The 23741-nt window shown below is 48.2% G+C and overlaps 1 protein-coding gene across 3 annotated transcripts in view; it reads left to right on the forward strand.

Moving 5' to 3' along the window:
* The window catches only part of POU2F3 (POU class 2 homeobox 3), a 76590-nt gene that overhangs the window by 47614 nt on the left and 5235 nt on the right, over positions 1-23741 (forward strand). For 2 of the 3 annotated variants that reach the window (XM_079103900.1, XM_079103902.1), the window contains 7 exons: positions 9169-9273; positions 10545-10647; positions 12843-12922; positions 15501-15683; positions 16072-16213; positions 17894-18030; positions 19500-19661. In XM_079103900.1, coding sequence (XP_078960026.1) covers positions 9169-9273; positions 10545-10647; positions 12843-12922; positions 15501-15683; positions 16072-16213; positions 17894-18030; positions 19500-19661 — 912 coding nt within the window. Of the gene's footprint in view, positions 1-9168; positions 9274-10544; positions 10648-12842; positions 12923-15500; positions 15684-16071; positions 16214-17893; positions 18031-19499; positions 19662-20712; positions 21299-23741 lie in introns of those variants that run through there. The other variant, XM_079103901.1, reaches the window with a different exon arrangement.

The raw sequence follows: 23741 nt of genomic DNA on the forward strand, positions 1-23741 counted from the left end.
AGATAGCTGAGTAGTAGAGCGCTTGCCTGGCATGCATGAGGCTCTGGGTTTGATCTCCAATACTGCAAAAAAAAAAAAAAAAAAAATTAAAAATTGTAGAAAGTAGGTATTTTCTAGAACCCCACGAACTTTCCATTCCATGTACTAGCAGTTTGACTGAGGGTTCTTCAGACTTTTTTCAGTACTGCTGCTTTTAGTCCTTCAGGCATTCAACAGAGAATTCCTGGAATCCTTTGTTAAGATCGACTTGTACGGTGGAAGTGTATTTGCTATCCTAGAAGCACTCTATTCAGCCTCTTCCTCTGCATGCCTTCGTTCTGGCCTCAGGTACATGCTCATCAGTTCTCACCTGGACTATTGCTATAAACAGCTTTTTCCCATTGTCCTGCTTCCTGGAGTACACCTGTACGCTTCGAATCCGTATTCTATGTGACAGTTGGGAGAACCAAACTAAAACTACAAGCTCAACCCTGTCCCTCCCTTTCCTCCAGTCACAACTGACCCCCCCAGAGTCAGCCTGAACTCCTCCACGTTATGGACCAATATTCCATCCTGTCCTTGGCCCTCCTGCTCTCCCCTGCCATCCTGCCCGCCACCGCAGCGACCCCAGATTGCTTGGAGTTCCTGAGCAAGAAGTGGCTGTTCCATCCTCTGTGGTGCCCTGGGCCTGGGATGCCCTTCTTTACCTTCTCTGCCTGGCAAACTCCTCTTCATCCTTCAGGATTGCTCAGAAAGGACTTTCCCTTCTGTTCTCTGCCTCCTTCCCTTTTCTCTAGCCATCCTCCTCCCTGATAAGGTGAATCGTACCCTTTTCTATGCTGCCCTGTACTGACTTCTGATCCTTAGAAGTATCACACTGCTGGAGGTGACTTTTTGTTTTGGTACCAGGGATTAAACCCAGGGGCACTTAACCACTGAGCTATATCTCCAGCCCTTTTAAATTTTTTATTTTGAGACAGGATCTTGCTAAATTGCTTGGAACCTCACTAAGTTGCTGAGGCTGGCTTTGAACTTGTGATCCTCCTGCCTCAGCCTCCTGAATCTCTGGGATTACAGGTATATGCCACCATGCCCTGCTAGAGGTAACGTTTTGACTTGGGAGGTCTCCTAGTTAAGCTTGGAGCTCTCTGTTATATATACTATCTTAATATATAGTAGGTGCTTCCTTAATGTTTGTTGAATGTTTGCACTGATGAGGGGCAGGAAACCTCTGTTTAGCACATCACCTGAAGGCCACCTACTCCATGGCCATTTGAGCAGAGCTGGTGATGTTTCACTTTATTTGGGTGCCAAAAGAATATGAGGAACAGGGACCTCAGCCTTACTGGACACTCTTCTAGAAGATGAAAATTAACAAGGAAAAACATTTTTCATTTATCCAGTGCTTTAACTTTAGCATCTTGGAAATACCAAAGAGAATTCCATTCAGACTTGTCAAAACTTCACTTTCAATAACTACTTAGGCCACGTACGTGTGTAGAAGTCCCAGGTTACACTTGTGGAAGTGTTCGGCCAACTGTGCACCATGCACAAAAACAATATGTATAATGGACCAAAGAGGCAGGAGTCCACAAGCACATCTTAGTCACTTCCAGGGGTTCAGAAATTAAGGGTGGGGGACCCAGGGAAGCTGTCTCACAGCATGGTCAGGTAGGAGACGGAGGTGGGGGCGGGTGGGGAGACCAGAGATCCAAGTCGAGAGTCAGGCTCTGCCCTTTCCAGCTCTGTGACGTCAGGCATGTTGCTTAAGTTCTCTGAGCCTTGGTTCCCATATCTGTCAAATGATTTGATAGCTTGCCTCGCATGCATTGAGGCCCTGGTTCAATCCCCAGAACTGCAAAACCAAACAAAAATGATTTGATAAGATTACTTCTCTCATTTGTCTTGAAGAATAAATGGTGACGATGTCAGAAATTGGTTTAATCTTAAATTACTTTGAAAAGTACCATTTTCTTTCTTGATCTGAAGCTTATGGAGCAAATCTGTGTAGTGCTTCACAATTGTAGGTTGGTGTTGCGTGTGTGTGTATCCTGGACAGACAGGACACCTTCACTTCTTTCCAGTGTGTCCTTTGGAACCCCGTAGTGAAGTGTACTCTAGGGTGGAGAATCCATGGCCAGCTGGAATCTTCTCTTTGCCCTGGTCACCTCTCTTCCCCATAATGAGGGAGGGAGAGAGCAATTATCAAACCTGTGGAGTTCATTTCTATGTGAGAGTCAAAGACATACAGAATACTGGTTCCAAAGCCAAGTGCATTATGTGATTATATCAGGTGAATGTGTGCTTCATCTGAATTTGAACCTGACCCTATACAGTAATTGAGGACTCTGAGTGGAAACTTCCTTTTGTTTAAGTCTAAATCTGGTTAGGGCTACTACTCAGTTGTTACAGAAGCCAGAGGAGGCAACAGCATGAGCAATAGAAATAGAATATAGAAATGTGCCACAGTACAGTGGAACAAACTCCATACTGGATGAGGAGTTAGAAGACCTGTCCTAATGCCCTAGTTGGTTGCAACTCTGTGTTTCTCTGAGCAAGTTACTTTCCCTCTCTGGACTTCAGGAGTCACATATAAAATGAACAGGTGATATCTATATTTCCTTCCAGTTCTCAAGGGCAAGGAAGGAAATCAACACTTTTTGGATTTTTTTTTTTTTTTTTTTCAGTGCTAAAGAGGGAACATAGGGTCTCACATGCTAAGCAAGTGCTCTACTACTGAGCTACATCCCCAGCCTTAATCAATACTTTAAAAATATCTGCCAGGTACCTGGCACAACCTGCACCTAGCTACCTTAAAAGTTTAGAATTCAATGATTCTGTCACACAGAGTAAATAATCAAAGAGTCAAGATTTTGGAAAAGAGTTATGGAATCAGACTTGAATTGAAATATCAGCTCTATTATTTACAAGCAGTGTGAATTTAAGCAGTTTTCGTGACATTTGCAAGCCTCAATCTTTTCTTCTGTAAAATGGGTCTAATAATATAATAAGCATTTTTATAGGTTTACAAGTCTGTTCCTACTCTCTCTTCATACATTATAAATTTCTTAACTAGATTATAGTGAAAAATGAGGGTCAAGATACAAGATCTGGAAGCAACACTTTATTAGTGGCGCCAGGGCCCAGAGGGATAATTTCCAAAGTCTGAGCCCCGAGCACAGCAGGGCTTTTAAGCAAGTTTTGAGTACATCAAGTTTTGGGTACATCATAAGCAAGTTTCAGGTACATCAAGGCAAGGGAGTTGGTGCAATTCTTTTGGAGGGTGCATTCTTTATATGAGTACAAGCTTGTCAATAAGATCACACCTGGTCTATTTCCCTCCTTTTGTGGAGGAATGATCTTGGCTTAGAAAGATGAATGAAATTAGTATTAGATCATGCAATTAGTTAGAAGCAGGGATGGCACTGAAGACAAGTCCTTTGGTTCATGATGAGCCTTGTGCTTGGTTTCTGGATTTTTTTCTCATCCTCTGCTCTGGAAGGGGCCGCAAAGTCTTTCCATGATCAGCAGCTCACATATACATAACAGAACCCAGAGTGACAATGTGCTGCATCCACACCTAGATCTTCCAAGAAGAGCCACTGGGCATGGAAACAGTCCTTACATATGGTGCTCAGCATTTCTCCCTGCACCTCGCCTCCACCTCCTGTCATTTTCGCTCATTTAGGCCTGGAGGAGCCCTCTGTGTGGGCCAATCAAAAGTTCTATATGGTTCTCCTCCCCAGCCAAAGAACTGGAGTGGGCAGCTCTGTCCCCTTGTTTGCCAGGTGGGCCACCAGGAGAACCAGGGGACTCTGGTTCAAAGGAGTCAGGGCTACAAAAGGGAACTCCCACTGATGCAGCTGCCGGTTGGAGGGGACACTGGATGTGTCCAAGGAGGGCTATATAGCAGTGCACTGGTTACAATTATTCAAGGCCTGGACACCAGGAAACATTTGAGAGGGCGGGTCCTCCACGAGGGCACAGCCCCTTCCTAGAGTATTTAAGCCTGAATTCACATCCAGACGGAGAGGAAAACTTTATGGGCTTAACATGATGGGGATTTTCAAGCATGTGTCAGCACAGCATCACTATGTTCCAAGCACTAGAGCCAAAGCATTAAACAACGTGACTGATAAACCTGTTGCATATCCAGAGTAGGCGCGAGCAGGAAATGCAGGCTCTCTCTCTAGAAAGCTGTTTTTCAGGGGTGGCAGCACCACGTGGCTCCAGCTTCTAAAGGGGCATTAGTTTATTAAAGGGGTGGTGTTTCCTCTCTTCATCCCTCTTTGCATGGAAGTTTGATGTTCTCAGTGAGCTAGATGGTCCTATTTTGCGTGGTTAAAAGTGCATCCTAGCTGCTGGATCTTAGGACTAGAGACTAGAGACTGGATGAGGCCATCTCCCTGGGCACTTCCTGGAGGATTCAAGGGGGTAGGGGCCTTGGGCTCTTCTGGAATAACCAAGAGTCCAGTGAGAGAAGAGGCTCCCAAGCAAAAATGCCCCTGGAGTGGGGCGTAGCTCAGCAGCAGAGCATTTGCCTAGCAGGAGCGAGGTCCTGGGCTCCATCCCCAGTACCGCAAAAGAAAAAAAGAAAGAAAAAAGCATGCAGCCAACATTCACCTGAATGGAGTACTTTCAGCACCGCTCACCCGAGTTGAGCTACCTGCCTGCCCCATCCCACCACTTGGAATATATTTTTAGAATATTTGCGAGAGGAATGCACTTGCCAGCTCTTTATGGCTCAGTTACAAAACAGAAACTCTTCCTCACTGCTAGGGAGAAATGTAGAAGGGGGGAGAGAGAAAGAAAAAAAAAAAAAAAAAAGCCTTGCCTGTAATTGAAGGCAGGTCGGGAGATGTTCGCGCTTTGAAATGCTCCTTCTTGTGAAATGTTTATGAAACACTTTCCACGAGTTATGCAACTAGGACAACAGCTTTGATCATTTTCATCACCAGTGATATATTCATTAGTGTTGGACTGTACCCCCCCACGCTGGGAGGGCATGTGAAAGTGTCCTGGGGAGGGGGCTAGAGAAAAGGACCCCCAAGCCATCTGGTGGCCCCCAAACAGGCAGGCAGTGGGGAGTCCCAGGCATACGTCTGGACAGGAACACCACCTTCCCCCTCACTTGTGGTCTTCTCTCTTTTTCTATTTCTGGGCCATTTATGGTTCCGCCTGGTGGAGGGGGCACCGGGAGTTTTGACAGCATCTGGCTATATAACATCCTACCCATTTCTGAAGCTCCTTGGGCTTCTGTGAGTTGGGAAGCTGAGCCCTGTCCTCACCCTCTGGACTGGGAAGCAGAGCCCAGTAGGGAATGTGCGAGGGCTTCCACCTCCTCAGAAGGGGCTCCCGCCTTCCAGAACAAGCTACTGCTTTCTAAAGTGAGTGAAGTCAGGGAGTTCAATGGGATTAGAAAAGATAATCATTCATGATACCTTTTTACCTCCCTGGTCACTGCCCAAGACTCAGTGTAACACTTTTGCACAGCACAGTGGGTGGAGAAGATCCTAGACTAATAAACCTTGTCTGGTCGGTGGATGGGGTGCTCGTGTCTGGGACAGGGCTGAGCGTGCCGTGGTGGCCCCTGTCCCCAGGTATCAGCCATTCCAGGTAGAGCCTGGAGAAATATTCCACTTGCGTGAGAAAAACTGCCAAAGAGACCCTGGAGGGGATCTTCGTGGTTCCAGGCAGGCTGTGGGTTTGGTTGGGTTTTCACAAGTACGGGGGAAATTGGGTTTTCATCCAATTTGCCTGCGGTTCTCACCTTAGAAGTCAATGGGATCCAACAGAAGTCTCTCTATCTCATCTTCCAGATCCACAGCCAACACCCAGTTGCCTGGAAAGGTTCCAACCTTTTCCACTCGACAGCTGTGAAAAGGGATTTTTTGGATTAGAGAAGACTTTAGTTCTTGATTTCTTAGTTTCTTAGACCCTGAGAGTGTTCGCAGGTAAGCAGAAGGCAGTAGAAATTGTCACCGTACCTCTCTCCTTCCTATTCCAGTTCTGCATTGTTTTTTGTTTTTTGTTTTTTGGTACCTGGGATTGAACCCAGGGACCTTCAGCCACCGAGCCACATCCCCAGCCCTTTTTTATATTTTATTTAGAGACAGAGTCTAGCTGAGTTGCTTAGAGCCTCATTGAATTTCTGAGGCTGGCTTTGAACTCATGAGTCTCCTACCTCAGCCTGCGGAACCGCTGAGATTACAGGCATGTGTCACTGTGCCTTGCCCAGTTCTGCTCTTCCTGAGCCCACTGAGCAAAGCTGAGATTTTATTTCTTCAGTGGTGCTGGGGTTGACCCAGGTTCTCACAAGTGATAGGCAAGCACTCTGCCCCTGAGATACGCCCCCCAGTCCAGCAAAACTGAAATTTTAAAAACATCATTGAGAAAGAGGTCTCCTTGTTGTCTTTCAATCTGGTTAGTTTAGGATTGTCTTCTTTGGGGGTTACCATCAGCACCTCACACCCAGGTGGTGAGGAATTATAAAAAATGAAAGAGTAGAAGGTTGGTGAAGCCAGAAAGAATCAGGAGTGGCATACGCAGAGTTGTCAGAAAGCCCCAGGTCACACCCAAAGGACTTCTACTACAAGGGCACTTCGTTTTCTGAAGTGGGGGGTCAGGAGTGTCCCCCAAAGGAGTTTGGAGGGCAATCGATCCAGGAAGCAGATGAAAGGGTGAGTCTTCTTTCATGGTGGCGCTGGTTTCTGAAATTAAGTGTTGCAGGATGACCTGGCAGGGATTCTAACAGATAGCGCCCGGGTTGGAAGCAAAGCACATGTTTTCAAGCTCTGTCATGGCTGCACCTCCTTATCTCTCCATTGCGCATAATGAGTCTGTAAAGGAACCTCGCCACTTGCCTCTAAGCTGGAGCTGAGCCAAGTTGCCCGAGGCGCTTCCACCAGTCAGATTTCACCTCCAGCTTTTCACTGTCCCCTGTCCTCCATCCTGCCTCCCCCTGTCCTCTCTGGGTAGAGATGCCCTGGGGTGGGAGAGGCACAGAGAGGGGAGGGGCGGGGACGGGAAGCTGGAGGTCAAGCGGCTTCTCAGAGCAAACCATGAAGCTCCTATGGTGGTTGTTTTGAGATAAGTAGTTTATCATCTTTCTCTAGTTTTTAAAAACCTGCTCGCCAGTGTTTCCAGGAGTCTAGGATGTGGAAACACTAACTTCTGGGTGCAAAACTCTGACACCAGCACTTCTTTGAGGTGCCTAGAGTGAGAGAGATGCAGAGCTCAAGGGGTGTGGGGGTGGGGCAAAGTGGGGCTCACTGGAGACTACCCACTGGCCAAAACTTTTGAATTTTCAGGAAGTTACTCTCCGTCCTCATAGCTCGACTTCCCGTCTCTCTTCCTCTTCTTTGCAAAGTTCCAGGGTGGTCTCAAGTGTGCAAAATCATGTGTAAAGACGGTGCCTGGAAGAGCCAACTTCTTACCGTTTTCCAGGGCTTCTCAGCGTTCTCTTGGATCTGCTTCATCCAAGAACACTGCAGGACTAACGAGATGCCAAATGCACAAGGGAGAAAGAGAGACAAACCATGTAGCCTTGTAAAACGGATGGGGAAACTGAGTCCCATAAAGGCAGAGAGATTGCTCAAGAAGATTCCATAGTAAGTTAGAGTCAGAGTCAGGACTGGAAACAGGGTCAGCCTCGCTCTCTGTCCAGTGTCTTCCTCGCTGTGTCTTACTGGAGTCTCTTCAGAGGTGGATTTTGTTTGTCTTTTATTCACTTAACATGCCTTGAGTTCCCACACGAGCAAGCCACCGTAAGTAGGATAGTAACTCCTTCCTTGGTCTCCCGTATCACTCAGGAGAATCTTTCTAACTGTCCCGCCAAAGGGAATTCTTCCCTAAATGTTCCAAAGTGTCATTCTCTACAGGGGTCAAGCACCAATTCAGCTGTTAGTCTCAACTTTTCACTTGGGTTAAATTAATTCCCACAGGAGAGGCGTGGGATGACAGTGATAGTCCCAATACAGATCAAGAAAGTGCTTTCAGCCATAATCTCTATGGCCATTTCCATCTGGGGACAAGCAGCTGTCCTATTCAGAGGGTCTCGTCAGTGTTTTTTATAAGGTGTGGTCTAGATTCTGTGCTCTTTGCCACATTTTATGAATTCAGTCACTTGGCTCCGCCTCCCAGTGGACTTCCTAAAAGGCTACAAGAGGGTAGTAGTCCTGGGGTGGGGGGCGGGGCACCTCCTGCCCTTCCCTGAGACACCTGGGAAGCCGGCAGGTGGGTGGCTGGTGTGTCATTGAAGGGTGGTGGAGACTGGAGAGAGCTGGAAAGCACCACAGGCCCTGCAGGCTGCAATCGCAGCAGTGGCTGTGAGGAAGACATGTCCTCGCCTGTAGGGAAGCAGGCAGATTGTCACCAGAGCCACCCAGGCCAGGAGGGCCCCTGCAGAGGTATCTTAGCACCGAGAGGGGAGGACTAGAGGAGATAGACGGAAACAATGTTTTTGGATCAGTGGTTCCCAGAAGGTGTTTCATGGATTGATATTCACAGGAAAATAAAAAAGATTTGGGGGAAATCAAAAAGGCTTGCCATTTGTTCACTGAGGTGTGTATGTACGCCTGTGGTTCTGAGGTTCTGAACTACACTCCCAACCCTTTTTTATTTTGAGAAAGGATCCTGTTAAATTGCCCAGGCTGGTCTCGAACTTGTGACTCTCCTGCCTCAGCCTTCTGAGTCCCTGGGATTACGGGCGTGCACCCCTGTGCCTGGCCAATGCTTTATTCTTTGGGTGGAAAATTTTTGAAATGTCAGTTAGAATCACCATCATTTCATAAAGGAAATCCCAATAGCTCCTCCTTTAAGGAAAAAGAAAAACCCCACCATCTCTGAATTTACCAGAATTTAATCCAATAAGCTTTATTTTGAAGTCACTACAACACCCTGATTTTTCTCATTTGAATGAGGAAGAGCATTAATCACCCTCAGCACAGTGTTGGGGAACCATCAGCCTAAACAGGCTCCCTGTCTTGCAGATCAGTGCTCCAGAGTACAGTGGGTACACATGTCCCTGACCAGCTGCCCTGCCCAAGGGTATCCACTGGCAGGAGGCGCAAGCTTTTTCCTCTCCAGGCTTGTCACTCCTCTCCTGGCTTGGTCTTTTCCACATTGCCATTTCTGTCTGCCCTGTCATTTCTGACCCAGAACTGACACTCCTTCTACCTCCACTTGCAGATTAAAACAGAGGACCTCAGTGACTCCCTGCAGCAGACCCTCTCCCATCGGCCATGCCACCTGAGCCAAGGACCTGCCATGATGTCTGGAAACCAAATGTCTGGGGTGAGTACCAACCCATGCCAGGGAATCTTGATCCTTTCAGTGGGCCAGTGGGTTTAATCCAATCCCTATACAAAATGCTAAACCTCTACACTTGGCACTTTGTGAATCCATATTGGTCTGAAGAACCCCCTATAGGTAATGGGAGAGAGTCTAAGAGGACTGGGGAAAGAGATGGGGCACCCCTAAATAGTACATGTAGAGGTAAATCCTGGCTAGGGGTGTGGAGAGGCAGGTCTCTACCTCTGCGGGACAAAAGGAGCTAGTCTAGCCAACACAAAGGACCTACCTAGGGGCTGGGGAGATAGCTCAGTCGGTAGAGTGCTTGCCTCGTATGCACAAGGCCCTGGGTTCAGTCCCTACCACCATACAAAAAAATTGTAATAAGTTTTCTGTCCTTAGTGGGCCCACTCTGCCTCCTCCAAGGTTATATGTCAAAGCCAAACTAGGATGGAGTGCTGGTGTGGGAAGAGAGACATCCTGAGGCGGTGACAGCAAAGGTCTCAGCTAGTGTTCCTAGGGCCAGTTCTCTTTCTCAGTTTGGATGACCTGGGGAAGAAATTGTGGCTGTTCCTTTCCCTACTTCCTTCAGCAAGGGTTACCAAACCTCTCCATAGAGACCTAAGCTCATCCCTGTGGGGACACAGAGCCCTGGGGTCTGGGGTCACAAAAGACTCCCAGATCCCCACAAAGGTCGGATTGCTATTTCTAAGTCCTGATCTAGTGAGAGAAAGCCAGGGTATAAATGGACTTTCTGTTAAACCAGATTGGTTTTATTAAGAACTAATAGCTTGCCCCATCTTCCAACTCCCTCCTCAATAACATCCAAAAAGACTCAGATGCAGAAATGGCTGAAGCATGACTTTGGGCATAATCAAGTGACATGAGGTTAAAAAATAAACAAAAGACACTTGGGATTGCATGCCATTTCTAGGATAAATCTTTGAGACATTGGTAATACTCAGTGTTGGCCCTTGGAGCATTTACAGTTGGGAGACACAGTTGACACACAGAAAAATCAAATCATGAGGCCAGAATTAAGTAATCGGGCCTTGCAGGACTGCTGGGCTGAGCAGGGGTGCTGAAACACCACCTGCATCAATGGACTAGCTACTGTGTGCCACGTGCTGGGGATACATAGGAGCATGAGGCGAGGTCACTGCCTGTAAACTTCGAGTCTGAACACGCAGGGCCTGGCGGGGGCTGAAGGCTGAGGGAGCTGGGGCCCCCAAGCTTGTGAATTCTGCAGGGTTTGTGTATCTGTCCTCCTGTAGGACATGGCTTCTCTCCATCCGCTCCAGCAGCTCGTGCTGGTTCCCGGCCACTTGCAGTCTGTTTCCCAGTTCCTGCTTTCTCAGACCCAGCCTGGACAGCAAGGTAAGAATCTGGGAGTTCCACAGAGCCCAAGTCTGGTCAGGTGCTGCTGCTGCTTGCTGGATGCTGGACACAGGGAGCTGTTTACCCCTCTACTGTTAAGATCAGCTTGTCACCTGGAGGCTTGAGGATGGCCTCCTGGCAGTGCCTCTGCAGATTTAGTGCCCTCCCTGCTGCCGCCTGGTGGGGAGTGGTGGGTGGGCAGGGGTACAGGGAAAGAGAAGTCCTCTGGGAGATACAGTGCAGACTTGTCCCAGTTCCTGGGCAGCCTTGCCTGACTTTGATGCAGACTTTTACCTCCGGAAGCCTGGCTGGGATTTTATTTGGATAGAGCAGCAGTGCCTCCCACAGGCTATCAAAGGCTTTTCAGGTTGTCTTTTGGAGAGACGTTATCCACAGGGAACTTCTCTCTGGCCTTGAGCAAACGGACTATACTATTAATAGCAATAGTTAACATTTCTTGAGCAAGATGTGGTAGGGTCTAAGTGATCTTCCTGACTTTTCAGAATAACCTTGTAAGGTAGGCAGTTGTATTATGCCTCTGATGACCTACTTGGAAGTTCCAGAACAGTCTGACTGAGAGACCTGTGCTCTTGGCCATCACACTACACTGCCTCTCCCACTCCCATCTCTACCAACTAAGGCTGAAAATGATGGATAAAAGTATACATTCTTGTCAGTTATACACATCCCAAGTAGAGAATTTGGAAATCCAGACTCCAAACAAAATGTAAATCTGCCTTCTATCATTAGCACCTTCCCAAATTGTAGTCCCTATACTTAGTGTTTGAGGCATCTTGGAATATCATTAGGACAAATAGGAACATATCTGAACCTTCAAATGTTTATTTCAGCTAAACAATACACATCATACTCCTGGAATAGGAAAAGAAAGATAACATGATTCAATGTTTTTGGAAGACTACAGAGTGACATGAAAGTGTTCCAGACACATAACCTTTGAGCTCTGTATATGATGCAAGGTGCGGGGAGGGGGGGGGGAGTTTAAAATTTTGAGTCGGAATAACTCATTGGTTAAAAAAAAAAAAAGAATCCTTCACTATCTGTGTGTCCTTTGGGAAATTCATCTAACCTCTCTAAGCTTCCATTTCCTCCTCCATAAAAAAGAGCTAATGCTAAAACACTACTTCCCAAGGTTCTTGAGGGTTACTTGAAATAACGCATGTGGGAAGACTTTGTACATTTCAAAATGCAATGTAAAGTTAGAGTTGCTGTTTGTAATCAAGTCTCTAGACTCCCAGTCCAAGGTTCCTTAGAAGAGCTTTATTGCCTATTTATTTTAATAAGGAACAATTATGCCCTGACTTTTCGTGACTGAAGAGCATAAAGGTCAACATCAGCAGATGCAAAACATCAATGACCCTAAACAGCCTAGGGACAACAGACTCCCCAAGGTACTTCTTGGGTGTGATTGGGGTGACCTGCCCCCATTGTCTGCTTTGGTGGTTTGACAGTCCCACCCCTGCTGTGAGAGTTTGCAGTTCTAGCTGCAGCTCTCCCATGAGGAGGGTCACCTATCATGGCCACTGACAGAGCCTTTGTGGACATGGAGAAGGAAGGAGAAAGAGGTCCCAGTAGGGCAGCAGGTGAATCAATACCACCCAAGGGAGTGGCCTTCCTTCTCTCGGCCCTTCCTCCCAACTAAACAGTGTCCTGGTTGGCCAGAAGCCTCTGACCAATGGCCCACTGCCCTTCAGAGCTGTATGGCTCCGTCTGCTTGGTCTGACATTCTTGCAGATTCAGCCTGGTCTTTTGGAGCCATCCCAGTTACTTCCCCGTAGGAAAAACTGAAATCCTCATCTCCCTCTGGGATTCTCAGCCATCGCCCCCACACCCTCCCCTTGAGTTCCTCAGCCCAGCTCGTTAGATCCCAACCTAGATTGTCTTGACCCTCCTTAGCCTTTGTGCCTCTCCAGGCAGGCGGGCAAGCGGAAGGACTGGTTTGGGGACTGCTGTTTACATCTCTGTTTATCCCTGCGTCTGGTTTGCCTCCACCTGTGTGAGGCAATGCCTGGCAGTGCCCATGGGGGACTCTCCACAGGGCTCAAGGTGGGTTGAGAGACCTGATTAGGTAGCAGAGGGAGGGGACAGTACTCCTTGGCTCCAGGGTTGAGTGTGTCCTTCAGATGGCCTGGTATTTACTTGTTTCTTCCTTTGTCTGCTCCCCTTTTACTCAGGTCTGCAGCCGAATCTTCTCCCCTTTCCACAACAGAACAGCCTCCTCCTCCCACAGACAGGGCCTGGCCTTGCATCCCAGGTAAACACCACATTCCTCCTGTTTCCTCTAGGAATGTCTCAGCTCTGGGCAGAGTTCAGCTCATTGGGGTTTCCCTACCCCTTTAGCAGAGCACTTACTTCTCTGGGAGAAGGAAACAGCCAGGTACTGGAGCATGAAGAAATCCAAGTTACAGTTAGGGGAGACAGTTTACCCAGTGTCACTATAGTGAGGCTGGAATGAGAGCCCAGGGGTTCCAACTCCCAGACTAGCCTGCGACCTGTTGCAGACCCTAGCAGATCTCCTCTGAAGACCAGGGGTCATCTAGCTCCCCAGGTATGCCAGGGTGACCACCATCTCTGCCTGGGTGCTCTCAAGCCCCAAGAAGGGGGCTGAGTACCATAGGCCTGATGTCCTGGACTACAGAGCCTGAGTCTCTCGCCTCAGGGCCACTGTTCCAGACTATGTCCTGCAGTGGGCACGTGTCTGGGTTTAGGAGAGAGGACATTTGCAGAGCTGACATGGTTCCACACAGAGCCTGTTTGCCACTTAGGGCAGCTGCAATTTCATGCCAGGGTGTGTGGCTTGGCCACCTCAGAAAGGCTCTATCAACTCCCTTACCTGGGAGGTTGATAACCTGCCCAGTGGTAGGACCTGTCTCTCTACAGATGGATGGGATGGTTGGAAGTGACTGCAGAGACCTACAGTGTCCTTTCTCTGTGCTAAGATCCCCATGTGTTAAGGGATGTGTTAAGGGCTCCGGTTATGCTGAGGGCTTGTGTCCTCTCAAGAGAGTGGAAGGGGGAGGCGCCACCTAGTGGTTAAAAGAAATGGGTCACCAGAACAGTGAGCGACGCCTTACCTTCTCCTGGCTGCTCCCCCAGAATCTCATGGTTATAGACTTGGCTCTGCAAGAGGTCCTAGAGAGAATTCAAGATCAATGCTCTTGTCTTCTAACATTTGAGCATGAAGAGACTGGTGGCAGAGAGACCATTTAGAAGATTTTTTTAGACCATGGTAACTGGCATGGTATTGTGCACCTGTAAGTCCCAGCTACTTGGGATGCTGGGTTGGGAGGTTCACTTGAACCCAGAAGTTCAAGAACAGCCTGGAAAACATAGTAAGACCTCATCTAAAAAATATTCTGGTTGGGGGAGCTAATAAGGGATTGACTTAGAGTCATGGCAATAAAAATAGAGAGGAGGGAATGGGTAAGACGATGTTTTGGGAAGTTGAATCAATGCAATTTGGTGACTGATTTATTTTTCTTTTGCACCAGGGATTAAACCTGGGGGCACTTAACCCCTGAGACACATCCCCAGCCCTTTTTTGTATTTTATTTAGAAACAGATTCTCACTGAGTTGCTTAGGGCCTCACTAAGTTACTAAGGCTGGCTTTTTGAACTTGTGATCCTCCTGCCTCAGCCTCTCAAGCCACTGGGATTATAGGTGTGCATTGCCCAGCTTGGTAACTGATTTGATGTGAAGGGGGAGGGGGAGGAAGGTGGTCTAGAAGAGAACGCAATAAGTATTTGTCAAATGAAAGAACAAATAAATTAATGAAAATAAAGGTTCAAAGAAGACTGAGACTTTGCCTTGAGGGTCCTGTGTATGCCACCCTCTCCCAACCCATTTTCTCCCTGCAAAACAGGACCCACTCCATGATGGTTTCCAAACCATTCTGTTCTAAAAGACTTTTTTATGGGAAAGAATCCCTAACTTGCCTCTGGTCCTTTTTCCTCTTCACCTTAAGGATGCCTACCTGACTGGTAAGCCTGATATCTTTGGAAAAGAGCATACTGGGAAGCAGAAGGTAGATTTGGTCCAGGTCTACACGGCCAGTAGTCTCTGAGCTGACCCAGCGCCTGGCCCCCTAGATGTGGATTGTCCTACATCTTTGTGAAATAATAGGTGTTTTGAAATTGGCTTCATTCCTGACCCCAAATGGGCAGAAGATGATTCTTGGTTTAAGGGTACATTTTTGTACAAAAACAAACTAAAGAAAGAGTATATCCTGACAACAACAAATGAGAGCAAGGCACATTTAGATTGCACTAGTAAATATACCTTTGATTAAAACCAAGACACTCTCACAAGAGAAAATGGTGGTGTACAAAGTAAAGCAGGGCTCATGGAGTTTGAAACTGTGTGGAAGTTCTATGAAAGTCATGAGTTCACGATGTCCTCTGTTATCTTCAGTTGGTACCTGTTGGACACCTCAGTTGCCTTGCTTATGGAAAAACACAGGCAAGATAAGTGACTTTTTCTTGTCCCATTCTGAGATTTGTTTTTGGAATCTCTGTAAACAACCTTGCAAACTCCTTTTATGGTGGAAAACTGAAAGGAGGAAATAACCTGCTCAAACAGTGAGTCATGGACCAAAACTCAGAAAGCCACCTCCCTGTCCTGTACGCCCATGGTGTCTGCCCCAGATAGCCCAGTTATTTGCTCTATCATCATAGAAACTCTATTTTCCACTTTCACGCCATTGCAAATATAGGACTAAATGGATCCAAAGATGGGCCATCGTCTAAGGGGGCCTATTAGTAACAAGTACCAGAGAATGTTCCTCGGCCTGTTGAATCTTTGTGGACCTGCTTGGCATATGTTCCCCTCTCAGGCAGTTGGGCGCCCTGGGCTGCCAGGATCCTCTTTAGAACCCCATCTGGAAGCATCGCAGCATCTCCCAGTGCCTAAGCATCTACCCAATTCTGGAGGGGCCGATGAGCCTAGTGACCTCGAGGAGCTGGAGAAGTTTGCCAAGACCTTCAAGCAGAGGCGCATTAAGCTGGGCTTCACACAGGTTTGGTTTGGGAATAGGAGATGGAAGGAATGAAATTGAGTGAGTGGGAATCGGGCTTCCCAAGTGCAGGATTCAAGAGCCACCCAAGGCTCTGTGTGTTTGGAGCAAGCCCTTCATGTCCCTGAGTTACCTGAGAAGAGAGCACAGTTGCTAATAGCAGGGACACTGAGGACCTTGCTGTTGGGGGAGGAGAGGAAGGAAGGCCAGGAAAGGGTACCATCCACTAGGAATCTAAGGAGAGAAATAAATCAAGTCTCCATTGGAGTGTGGAAAGACTTGGAAAGGAGCTGAGGTGATGGGTGGGTGCTTAAGGGTCTTGTGGGATGTGCTGGGGCCAGCATGGTGGAAGCCTGTCCCTCACATTCCTCCCTCTTGGTTCCCTGTGCAGGGCGATGTGGGTTTGGCCATGGGAAAGCTGTATGGCAACGACTTTAGCCAGACTACCATCTCACGGTTTGAGGCCCTCAACCTGAGCTTCAAGAACATGTGCAAGCTCAAGCCGTTACTAGAGAAGTGGCTGAATGATGCAGGTAGGCCTGCAAGAAGGGGATGTGGAGGGGACCCAGATGGGGCCTTAGGAATCATTCCAGTGACATGTGTGTGTTCCAGGGCTTTAGAGGGCATAGAAATAGCATCCCTTTCTTCTCCTGAGTCTAGAATGAACTGGGAAATAAGACACAGGAGACAGGCAAGTAGAGATGACAAGATCAGGTTTATTACTGCAAAAGTCCTTTGTGGGATATAACTTTAGGTCTGTGGCCATGAAGATGTGCTCCCAGTTCATTCCATTCCCTGACCCAGATCCACCCAGCCTAGACCTTAGGGCAACTCCCTAGAGGCAAATTTGGATCTGCAGGGCAGACACACCCAGATTGCTGTCTGGAATAGGTCTAGGTCAGGGAGATAGGGCAGTTGGCCCTCAAGGGGCTCACTGGGATGGGAGACCACAGGCACAGCACGAGGTCTTTCCCTAACCAGTTCTGGAGTAGGTTTTGGGAGGCAGACAGCACTTGCCATCTAGACTGGCCAGGTAGGAGGATCATGAGGATCAGTCCTTCAGGGAGGTCAAGAGTATAAGCCAAGGGGCCAGGTGTTTGGGGTGATGCCTGAAGAGTTTGGTGTCAGAGAGAGCATAGGACAGGGTTTCTCAATTGGGCATTATGGACATTTGTGGCCAGATAATTCTTTGTTGTGGGGACTGGTCTATACCCTGCTAAATAGTTAACAGTACCCGCTCCCAGTTGAGACACCCCAAAATGTCTCCAGATATTGCCAAGTGTCTCCAGGGAAGTGATGGTACAGTGGCCCTGGCCTAGGCGAAGAGGGCAGGTAGGGCAGGGTGGGCAGCCAGGCATGCGACCCTCATGGAAGTGCCTCCATGCAGAAGCCTGGGAGGGAGCAAGGAAGCCCTCCCCATCAAGCCTGCCCTGAGACAACGTCTTCTGAAGCACGGAAAGAGAAGAAATGACCAGAGGTGCTGGGGCACAGACCTGTGATCCCAGCTACTTGGAGGCTGAGGCAGGAGGATCACAAGTTCAAGGCCAGCCTAGACAACTTAGGGAGACTGGACTCAAAATAAAAAGGGGGGATGTAGCTCAGTGGTAGAGCATGCTTGAGTTCAGTCCCCAGTACCAAAGAGAGAGAGAGAGAGAGAAGAAGAGAAGAAACCATCAGAGGATCCTAGAATCTTTGAGAAAGGGCCTTGGGGATCATCTCTAGAGCGACCCCACTGATGCCTCAGTCCTTCCTAAGGCATAACCCTCCTGTCCACTTACAGCCTTAGCTTCAACACTCATACTGACCAACAAAAGGCTTCAGTGCGAACATTCTGCACCAAGTACAGTGCCTTTGGCTCAGAATGCCGTTTGACTTGGTGTTCACATCCAGACATATCTGTAAGAAACAGAGTCACCAATGTTACTTGTAGGAGCTCGGCCTGTGCCCACTCACACCCACACATGCCGCTCATGTCTGGACTTCCCTGAACCATGACCGCAAACACTGGAGACTGCGGTGAGAGGCAGGAGGACCTTTGCCCAGAGCAACGAGGAGAAACAGGATCTTGGTCTGTTCTGGGTCCCCTGCTGGGGGAGGGGGCTGGTCCTGCAAGTCGCTGCAGAACCCACTGGGAAGGGCTGTTGGACTTCGAGTCCATTATGGCAGGGCCTGACCCTTCTCTGAGCTTCTTTTGCTCCTTCGCCTCCCTCCAGAGTCCTCTCCATCAGACCCCTCAGTGAGCACACCTAGTTCCTACCCCACCCTCAGCGAAGTGTTTGGCAGGAAGAGGAAGAAACGGACCAGCATCGAGACCAACATCCGCCTGACTCTGGAGAAGAGATTTCAAGATGTGAGCAGCCCCTTGGGTGGGAGTGGGTAGGCTGACCTGCTCAGGTGGACGAGGAGGACCCCAGGGCTGGGAGGCAGGCCCCAGGCGCCAACTCTGTCCTGGGAGGCAGGCTGCAGGCCCCAGGTGCCAGCGGTGACGTAAACCTGTCACATCACCACGCCCAAGGATTTAGGGTACCAGAAACATCTCCCCACCGCTGAGCCTTCTTGTTCTGATACTTATTTGGAATCCATTGCCCCTCTCACTAGAAGAGTTAAACAATGGAATACAGAGTCCCAGGAGAATGTATTTCTGTATCTAGTCTGGGTAAAGGAAATAAAGCCAGGGTGTCATATATAAACTCGATCTTTTTTGAGATAAATTGTGAAATTGTGTGTTTTCCAAATTAGAAAGATAATAAAGGTTCATCCTAGACAATTTGGAAAATACAGGGAAGGAAGTAGAAAGAATAAAGAATGTATCCCCCAGTGCCATCTGAATGCATTTTCTTCTATTCCTTTTTCCCATGCACATTTAAGTACTTGTGACCATATTGTGCACTTGTGATCATATTGTACATGTTTATGAACTTTGTGACAAAAGCATGTGGAAGCTGTGGATTCCACTAGGAACTGGGGGAGAGAACCTCAAGACCTTCCAGCCAGTCTCTCTGATCCCATCTGATCTCTCTCAGATCCCAGACTCCAGAGCCATGCCTGGTACCACCCACCTCTGAGGCCCAGGCCCTCATCCAACCTGTCGGCCTGGGCCCTGGGATTGCTACCCTGCTGGCGGATACCCCAGTGCCTCTGGCTTAGGGACTTGATGGCTGCATCCCATTGGCAGGATTCCCAAAGCTGACGTTCCCTTCTTTGTAGGCTTCTCAGAGCAACACAGTTAAGGGAGGTTGCAGAAATATGGAGAGAGGGGCTCAAACCACAGACTGGGTGGGGGGGGGGGCCAGAACAGGGCATGAGGACCTCATATTTCAGCACAGCTACCCTGCAGATTTGACAAGGGCACACGATTTAGCTTCCTCCTCTCCTTGTAAGATATGACAAGGGGGAAGGATATCAAGTTCTGATTCTGCTCCCCCCACCCCCACATAACTCACCCCTGGACCTCTGTCCTCAGAGTTGCTCCCCAGGGAACAAGCATGAGATGAGACCTGCCTTTATGGATCCTCTGCTTTGTGTCAGCCCTTTGCTTGGCAATTTATACACATTTTCTCATTGAATCCTCACTGTGCCCTACATGGTGGGCACTATTGTTCTTATTTCATAGATAAGACTGAGGCTCAGAGAGGTTAAGAAAGTTTCCCAAAGATACACAGTATGTAAGTGATAAAGAGGATTCCACCCTAGAACTAACTCTAAAGCTTCTGGTCCATATATTGTTCAATCCTGCTTCTTTGGAACATCTCTCCCTCACCCCTGATTCTTGATCTTGTTCCTTTTTCCTGATCACATTCTGTCCCTTCATCCCTGTAGAACCCTAAACCCAGCTCAGAAGAGATCTCCATGATTGCAGAGCAGCTGTCCATGGAGAAAGAGGTGGTGAGGGTCTGGTTCTGCAACCGTCGCCAAAAGGAGAAGCGAATCAACTGCCCTGTGGCCACACCCATCAAGTCACCTGTCTACAGCTCCCGAATGGTAAGTGGCCAGGAACCAAGGTGCCTGCTAAGTGCTGGTGGGCAGGATCCTTGGGGGACAGTCTCCTGCATCCTGGGAAGGTGGTGGTTGGTGGGGAGCAGGGTATGCAATACATTAATAAGCAAGTCAATGCAGCGTAAAAAATATGTAGCATAAAGAAGACTATAGAAGGGCAAGTGATGTGAAGTGATGGGTAGGAGGTTTTTTGAAGAGAGAGATCAGAGAGGACCTCTTTGTCAAGGTGGCATTTGAGTGGAACTCTCAGTATTGCAAGGAAAGGAGATGTGTGGCTATTTGGGGGAAAGAGGGATCCAGGCAGAGGGACCAACCATCAAAGACCAGCATGTTTGAGGAACAACAAGGAAGCCATTGTGCCTGGGGCAGAGGGAGGAAGGAGGAAAGAGGGAGGTGATGAAGCCATAGAAGTCCCGGGGACCAGACTCCCCAGGGTCTTGGAGTCCACCCAAAGGACCTGGGGTTCTAGTTTGGCTAAAGTGAGAGACTGTTGGAGAGTCCAGGCAGGGAAGTCTGAGTGGGTCGACACCGGCTTCTGTGTGGAGAACGGCCTGTGTGGAGGTAGTAGCCAGCTAGAATACTGTCATCAGGCTGGGAGAGGTGGTGGCTTGACTGGGGTGGTAGCCATGGTGACAAGGGTGCGCCGTGGTGGGACTTTGCATGAACTTCAGCTGTGGAACCAATAGGATGTGCTGATAACTCAGTCCAGAATATGAGGAAAGGGGCAAAGGTGACTTTAAAGGTTTTGGAAACTGCGCAGCTGATTGGACAGCACTATCAGCTTTAGAGATGACAGCTGGACAATCGGGCTTGAGGGACCAAAAAACTTGAGAATTTAGGGCTGGTTTTATGAATTTGAATGTGCCTACTAGGCATTCATGAAGAAGTGGGAGTTAAATCTGTGACTCTGGTGTTCAAGGGAGAAGTCAGGATGGGAATAATTTGGGGTTCCAGGAATACATGAATATTCAAGAAATTGGGCTGTCTTCTCCATCCAGGGGGTCGTGGGGCATGGAGAGCATGTTTCTGCTTACAGAAAATACACCGAATAAATGCTGTTGCAATGTGCTTCACAGAGGATGTGCAGGTGTTTGAGGACTAAGCTTGTCCAGGGTTTCAAAAAGGCTTCTCTGAGAGTGATGTTTAAACTGACCCAACATAAAGAATGGCTTTTTCCCCATCTCTGGGGATGGTGGTGTTTGAAGATCAAGAAAGTTGAAGATGATGATGTCCTCAAGTCTTCCAGCACCCTACAATGGTGGAAATTCACCCTCGTTGGACTACCATATAAGCCCCTCCTCAGTATTTATCCTGAGGAATTAAAATCAGCATGCTAGAGTGATACATGCACACCCATGTTTATAGCAGCACAATTCACTGTAGCCAAACTATGGAGCCAGTCTAGTGTCCATCAGTGGATGAGTGGATAAAGAAAATGTGGCACATACATAATGGAGTTTCATTCAGCCATAAAGAAGAATGAAATTATTTGAGGAAAATGGATGGAACTTGGGAACATTATGTTAAGTGAACTAAGCCAAACTCAGAAGGTCAAGGGACATATTCTCTCATGTGGAAGCTGGAGAGGAAAAAGGGGAAAAAAAAAGGTGTGGGAGGGTCTCATGAAAATTGAAGGGAGATCAGTAGAGGAAAGGGGAGGAGGAGGGGAGGAAAAGGGGAAATACTGGGGCGATACATTGGCCAAATTATACTGTTATACGCGTGAATATGTAACAACAAATCCACCACCATGTATTATTATAATGCATCAATAAGAAATATTAAAAAAAATCAGCCTTGTCAGGGTAAGACACAGCAGTTTAAAAATCATACCACTGTTGGTTTTTCACCAAACATCTATTGACCACGTACTATACGTTGGTCTTTGTGCCGAGTGCTGGTTATAAAAAGATAAATACCATTTGTTCCCTGTCCCAGAGGACCTCGCTGCCTAGCAGTGGAAACAGATAAATGAGAAACAACATGATCACTTCTCTAGAACTTAGGAGCTGCGACTCGCAAACCTTGGGAGGTGGTGGTTAGGAACACTTCTCCAAGGAGATCATTAATACCTGAGCTCAGTCTAAAAAGGCAGGAAGGAGCGAGAGGCAAGGGAGTGTGAGGTGGAGCTCTCTGGGGAGAGTAGGAGAGCAGCGGTGTGGAGCAGATCATATGACCCTTTCACTGGTTTGGTGAAGAGGAACGTTGAAGGACGAGGCTGATTGATCAGCAGGGGCCAGATGATGAAGGGGTACCGTGTGGTGTTAAATGAAGGTTTGCCAGGTGCGGTGGCTAAAGCTTTAATCCCAGAGGGTCCGGAGGCTGAGGCAGGAGGATTGCGAGTTCAAAGCCAGTGTCGGCAACTTAGCGAGGTGCTAAGTAACTCAGTGAGACCCTGTCTCTAAAAAATACACAAAATAGGGCTGGGGATGTGACTCCATGATTAAGTGCCCCTGGGTTTAGTACCTAGTGCCAAAACCAAAAATAAAATAAATAAATAAAATTAAGGTTTGGGAGAATTCATTGGAGAATTTCAAGCAGGGCATCGGCACAATCAGATTTGCTTTTTAGAGTGATGGCTCTGACTGCAGGCTGCAGGGTGGCTGGAGGACACAAGACCTATTTTAGAGAGGACAGGATGTGGCCATAAGGGTGAAGCAAACAGGGGTATAAGAGAGACTCAAGTAAGAAGCAGGCTGTGGTTAATATGGTATCACCAGTACCAGGTCAAAAGCTGGCTCGGAGCAGGGAGGTGAGGAAGGAAAGAGTCTTTTGAGGTGACTTTGAGCGTTCAGGCTGGGCTGGGGAGCGGGTAGATGGCAGTGTCCTGTATGAAACTGGAAAATGGAGAGGAGCTTGTTGGGGGGTGGGGAGCAGTTGATCGTTTCGGTTCTGTACATCGTGATGATCCAAGCCAGAATGTTCCCAGGCGCTTGGAGGGTCTGTAGGTCAGAAGAGAAGCTGGGATGGAGACCTGGACTGGGGAGTCACAAGCACACAGGTGGAGCTTGAAATCCCGGGTGAGAAGATGTTTACCTGTGAAGCTCGTATGGAAGAAGTAAGGAGGGAGGGAGGGCCACCCCCCAACCCTGGGCAACCCCTGCAGAGGAAGAAACTGGGAAGGAAAAGCCAGAAGAGTCAAGAAACTGCAAGCAGGTGGACGTGACAGGCGTGGACTGGGGTGAACCTGTAGTTGAGTGACAAGAACACACGTGAAAGACTTGAATCAGAATGGGGTCCAGGAGAGTGGATCTCCCAATTTGCTTGAAAAACAGATTAGGAATTAGCAAGAATTACATGCGAGAGGAGAGGTAGGGCCATACGAAGTCCTGCAGTTATGAATAGCGTGACACCTTCGGGGATCACAGTTTCAGTCTGACTGCAGCCAAGGGTCTGGGATTAAAATTAGAAGGTTGATGAAGGCTGGAAACCGTGGGCCGTGGGTGCTGCATACCCTGAAGGCCACGAGGAACCACTGAGTATTTTAGGTTGGAGACGATATGGTAGCCGGCCATCATTGCTTCCTCAAGTATCACTGCATGCTTGGTACTGGCGATACCATGGTGTACAACATACATGTGATTCCTGCTAACAGAAAATACACCGAATAAATGCTGTTGTGATGTGCTTCACAGAGAATGTGCAGGTGTTTGAGGACTAAGCTTGTCCAGGGTTTCAAAAAGCCTTCTTCGAGAAATGATGTTTAAACTGACCCAATAAAAAGAATGGCACTATTGACATGAATGGGGAAAGTGTGTGAGTTGAAGGGTTTAGGCAGAAGCAAGCATCGGAAGAACATTTTAGGCAGAGGAAAGAGTGTGTGCAAAGGCCCTGAGGCTGGCAGGGATGGGGAGAAGAAGAAGCATAAAGACTGGAATGGGAGGAGCCCAGGAGCAAAACAGAGTGTGAATGAGGAGGCTGGAGTGGTAGGCAGAGGCAGAAGTATATAGGACGTTGGAACTTGGTCCATGCCGGGGGAGGTTTGGAACCTTTAAAGACTGGTTAGAGCAGTTAGGAGTCAGGGCCTCACAGTAGTTCACGTCCCACCCAGGACATCCACATGGG

Source organism: Sciurus vulgaris (assembly GCF_902686455.1).
Source record: "Sciurus vulgaris genome assembly, chromosome: 11".
In the NCBI taxonomy this organism is placed as follows: Eukaryota; Metazoa; Chordata; class Mammalia; order Rodentia; family Sciuridae; genus Sciurus; species Sciurus vulgaris.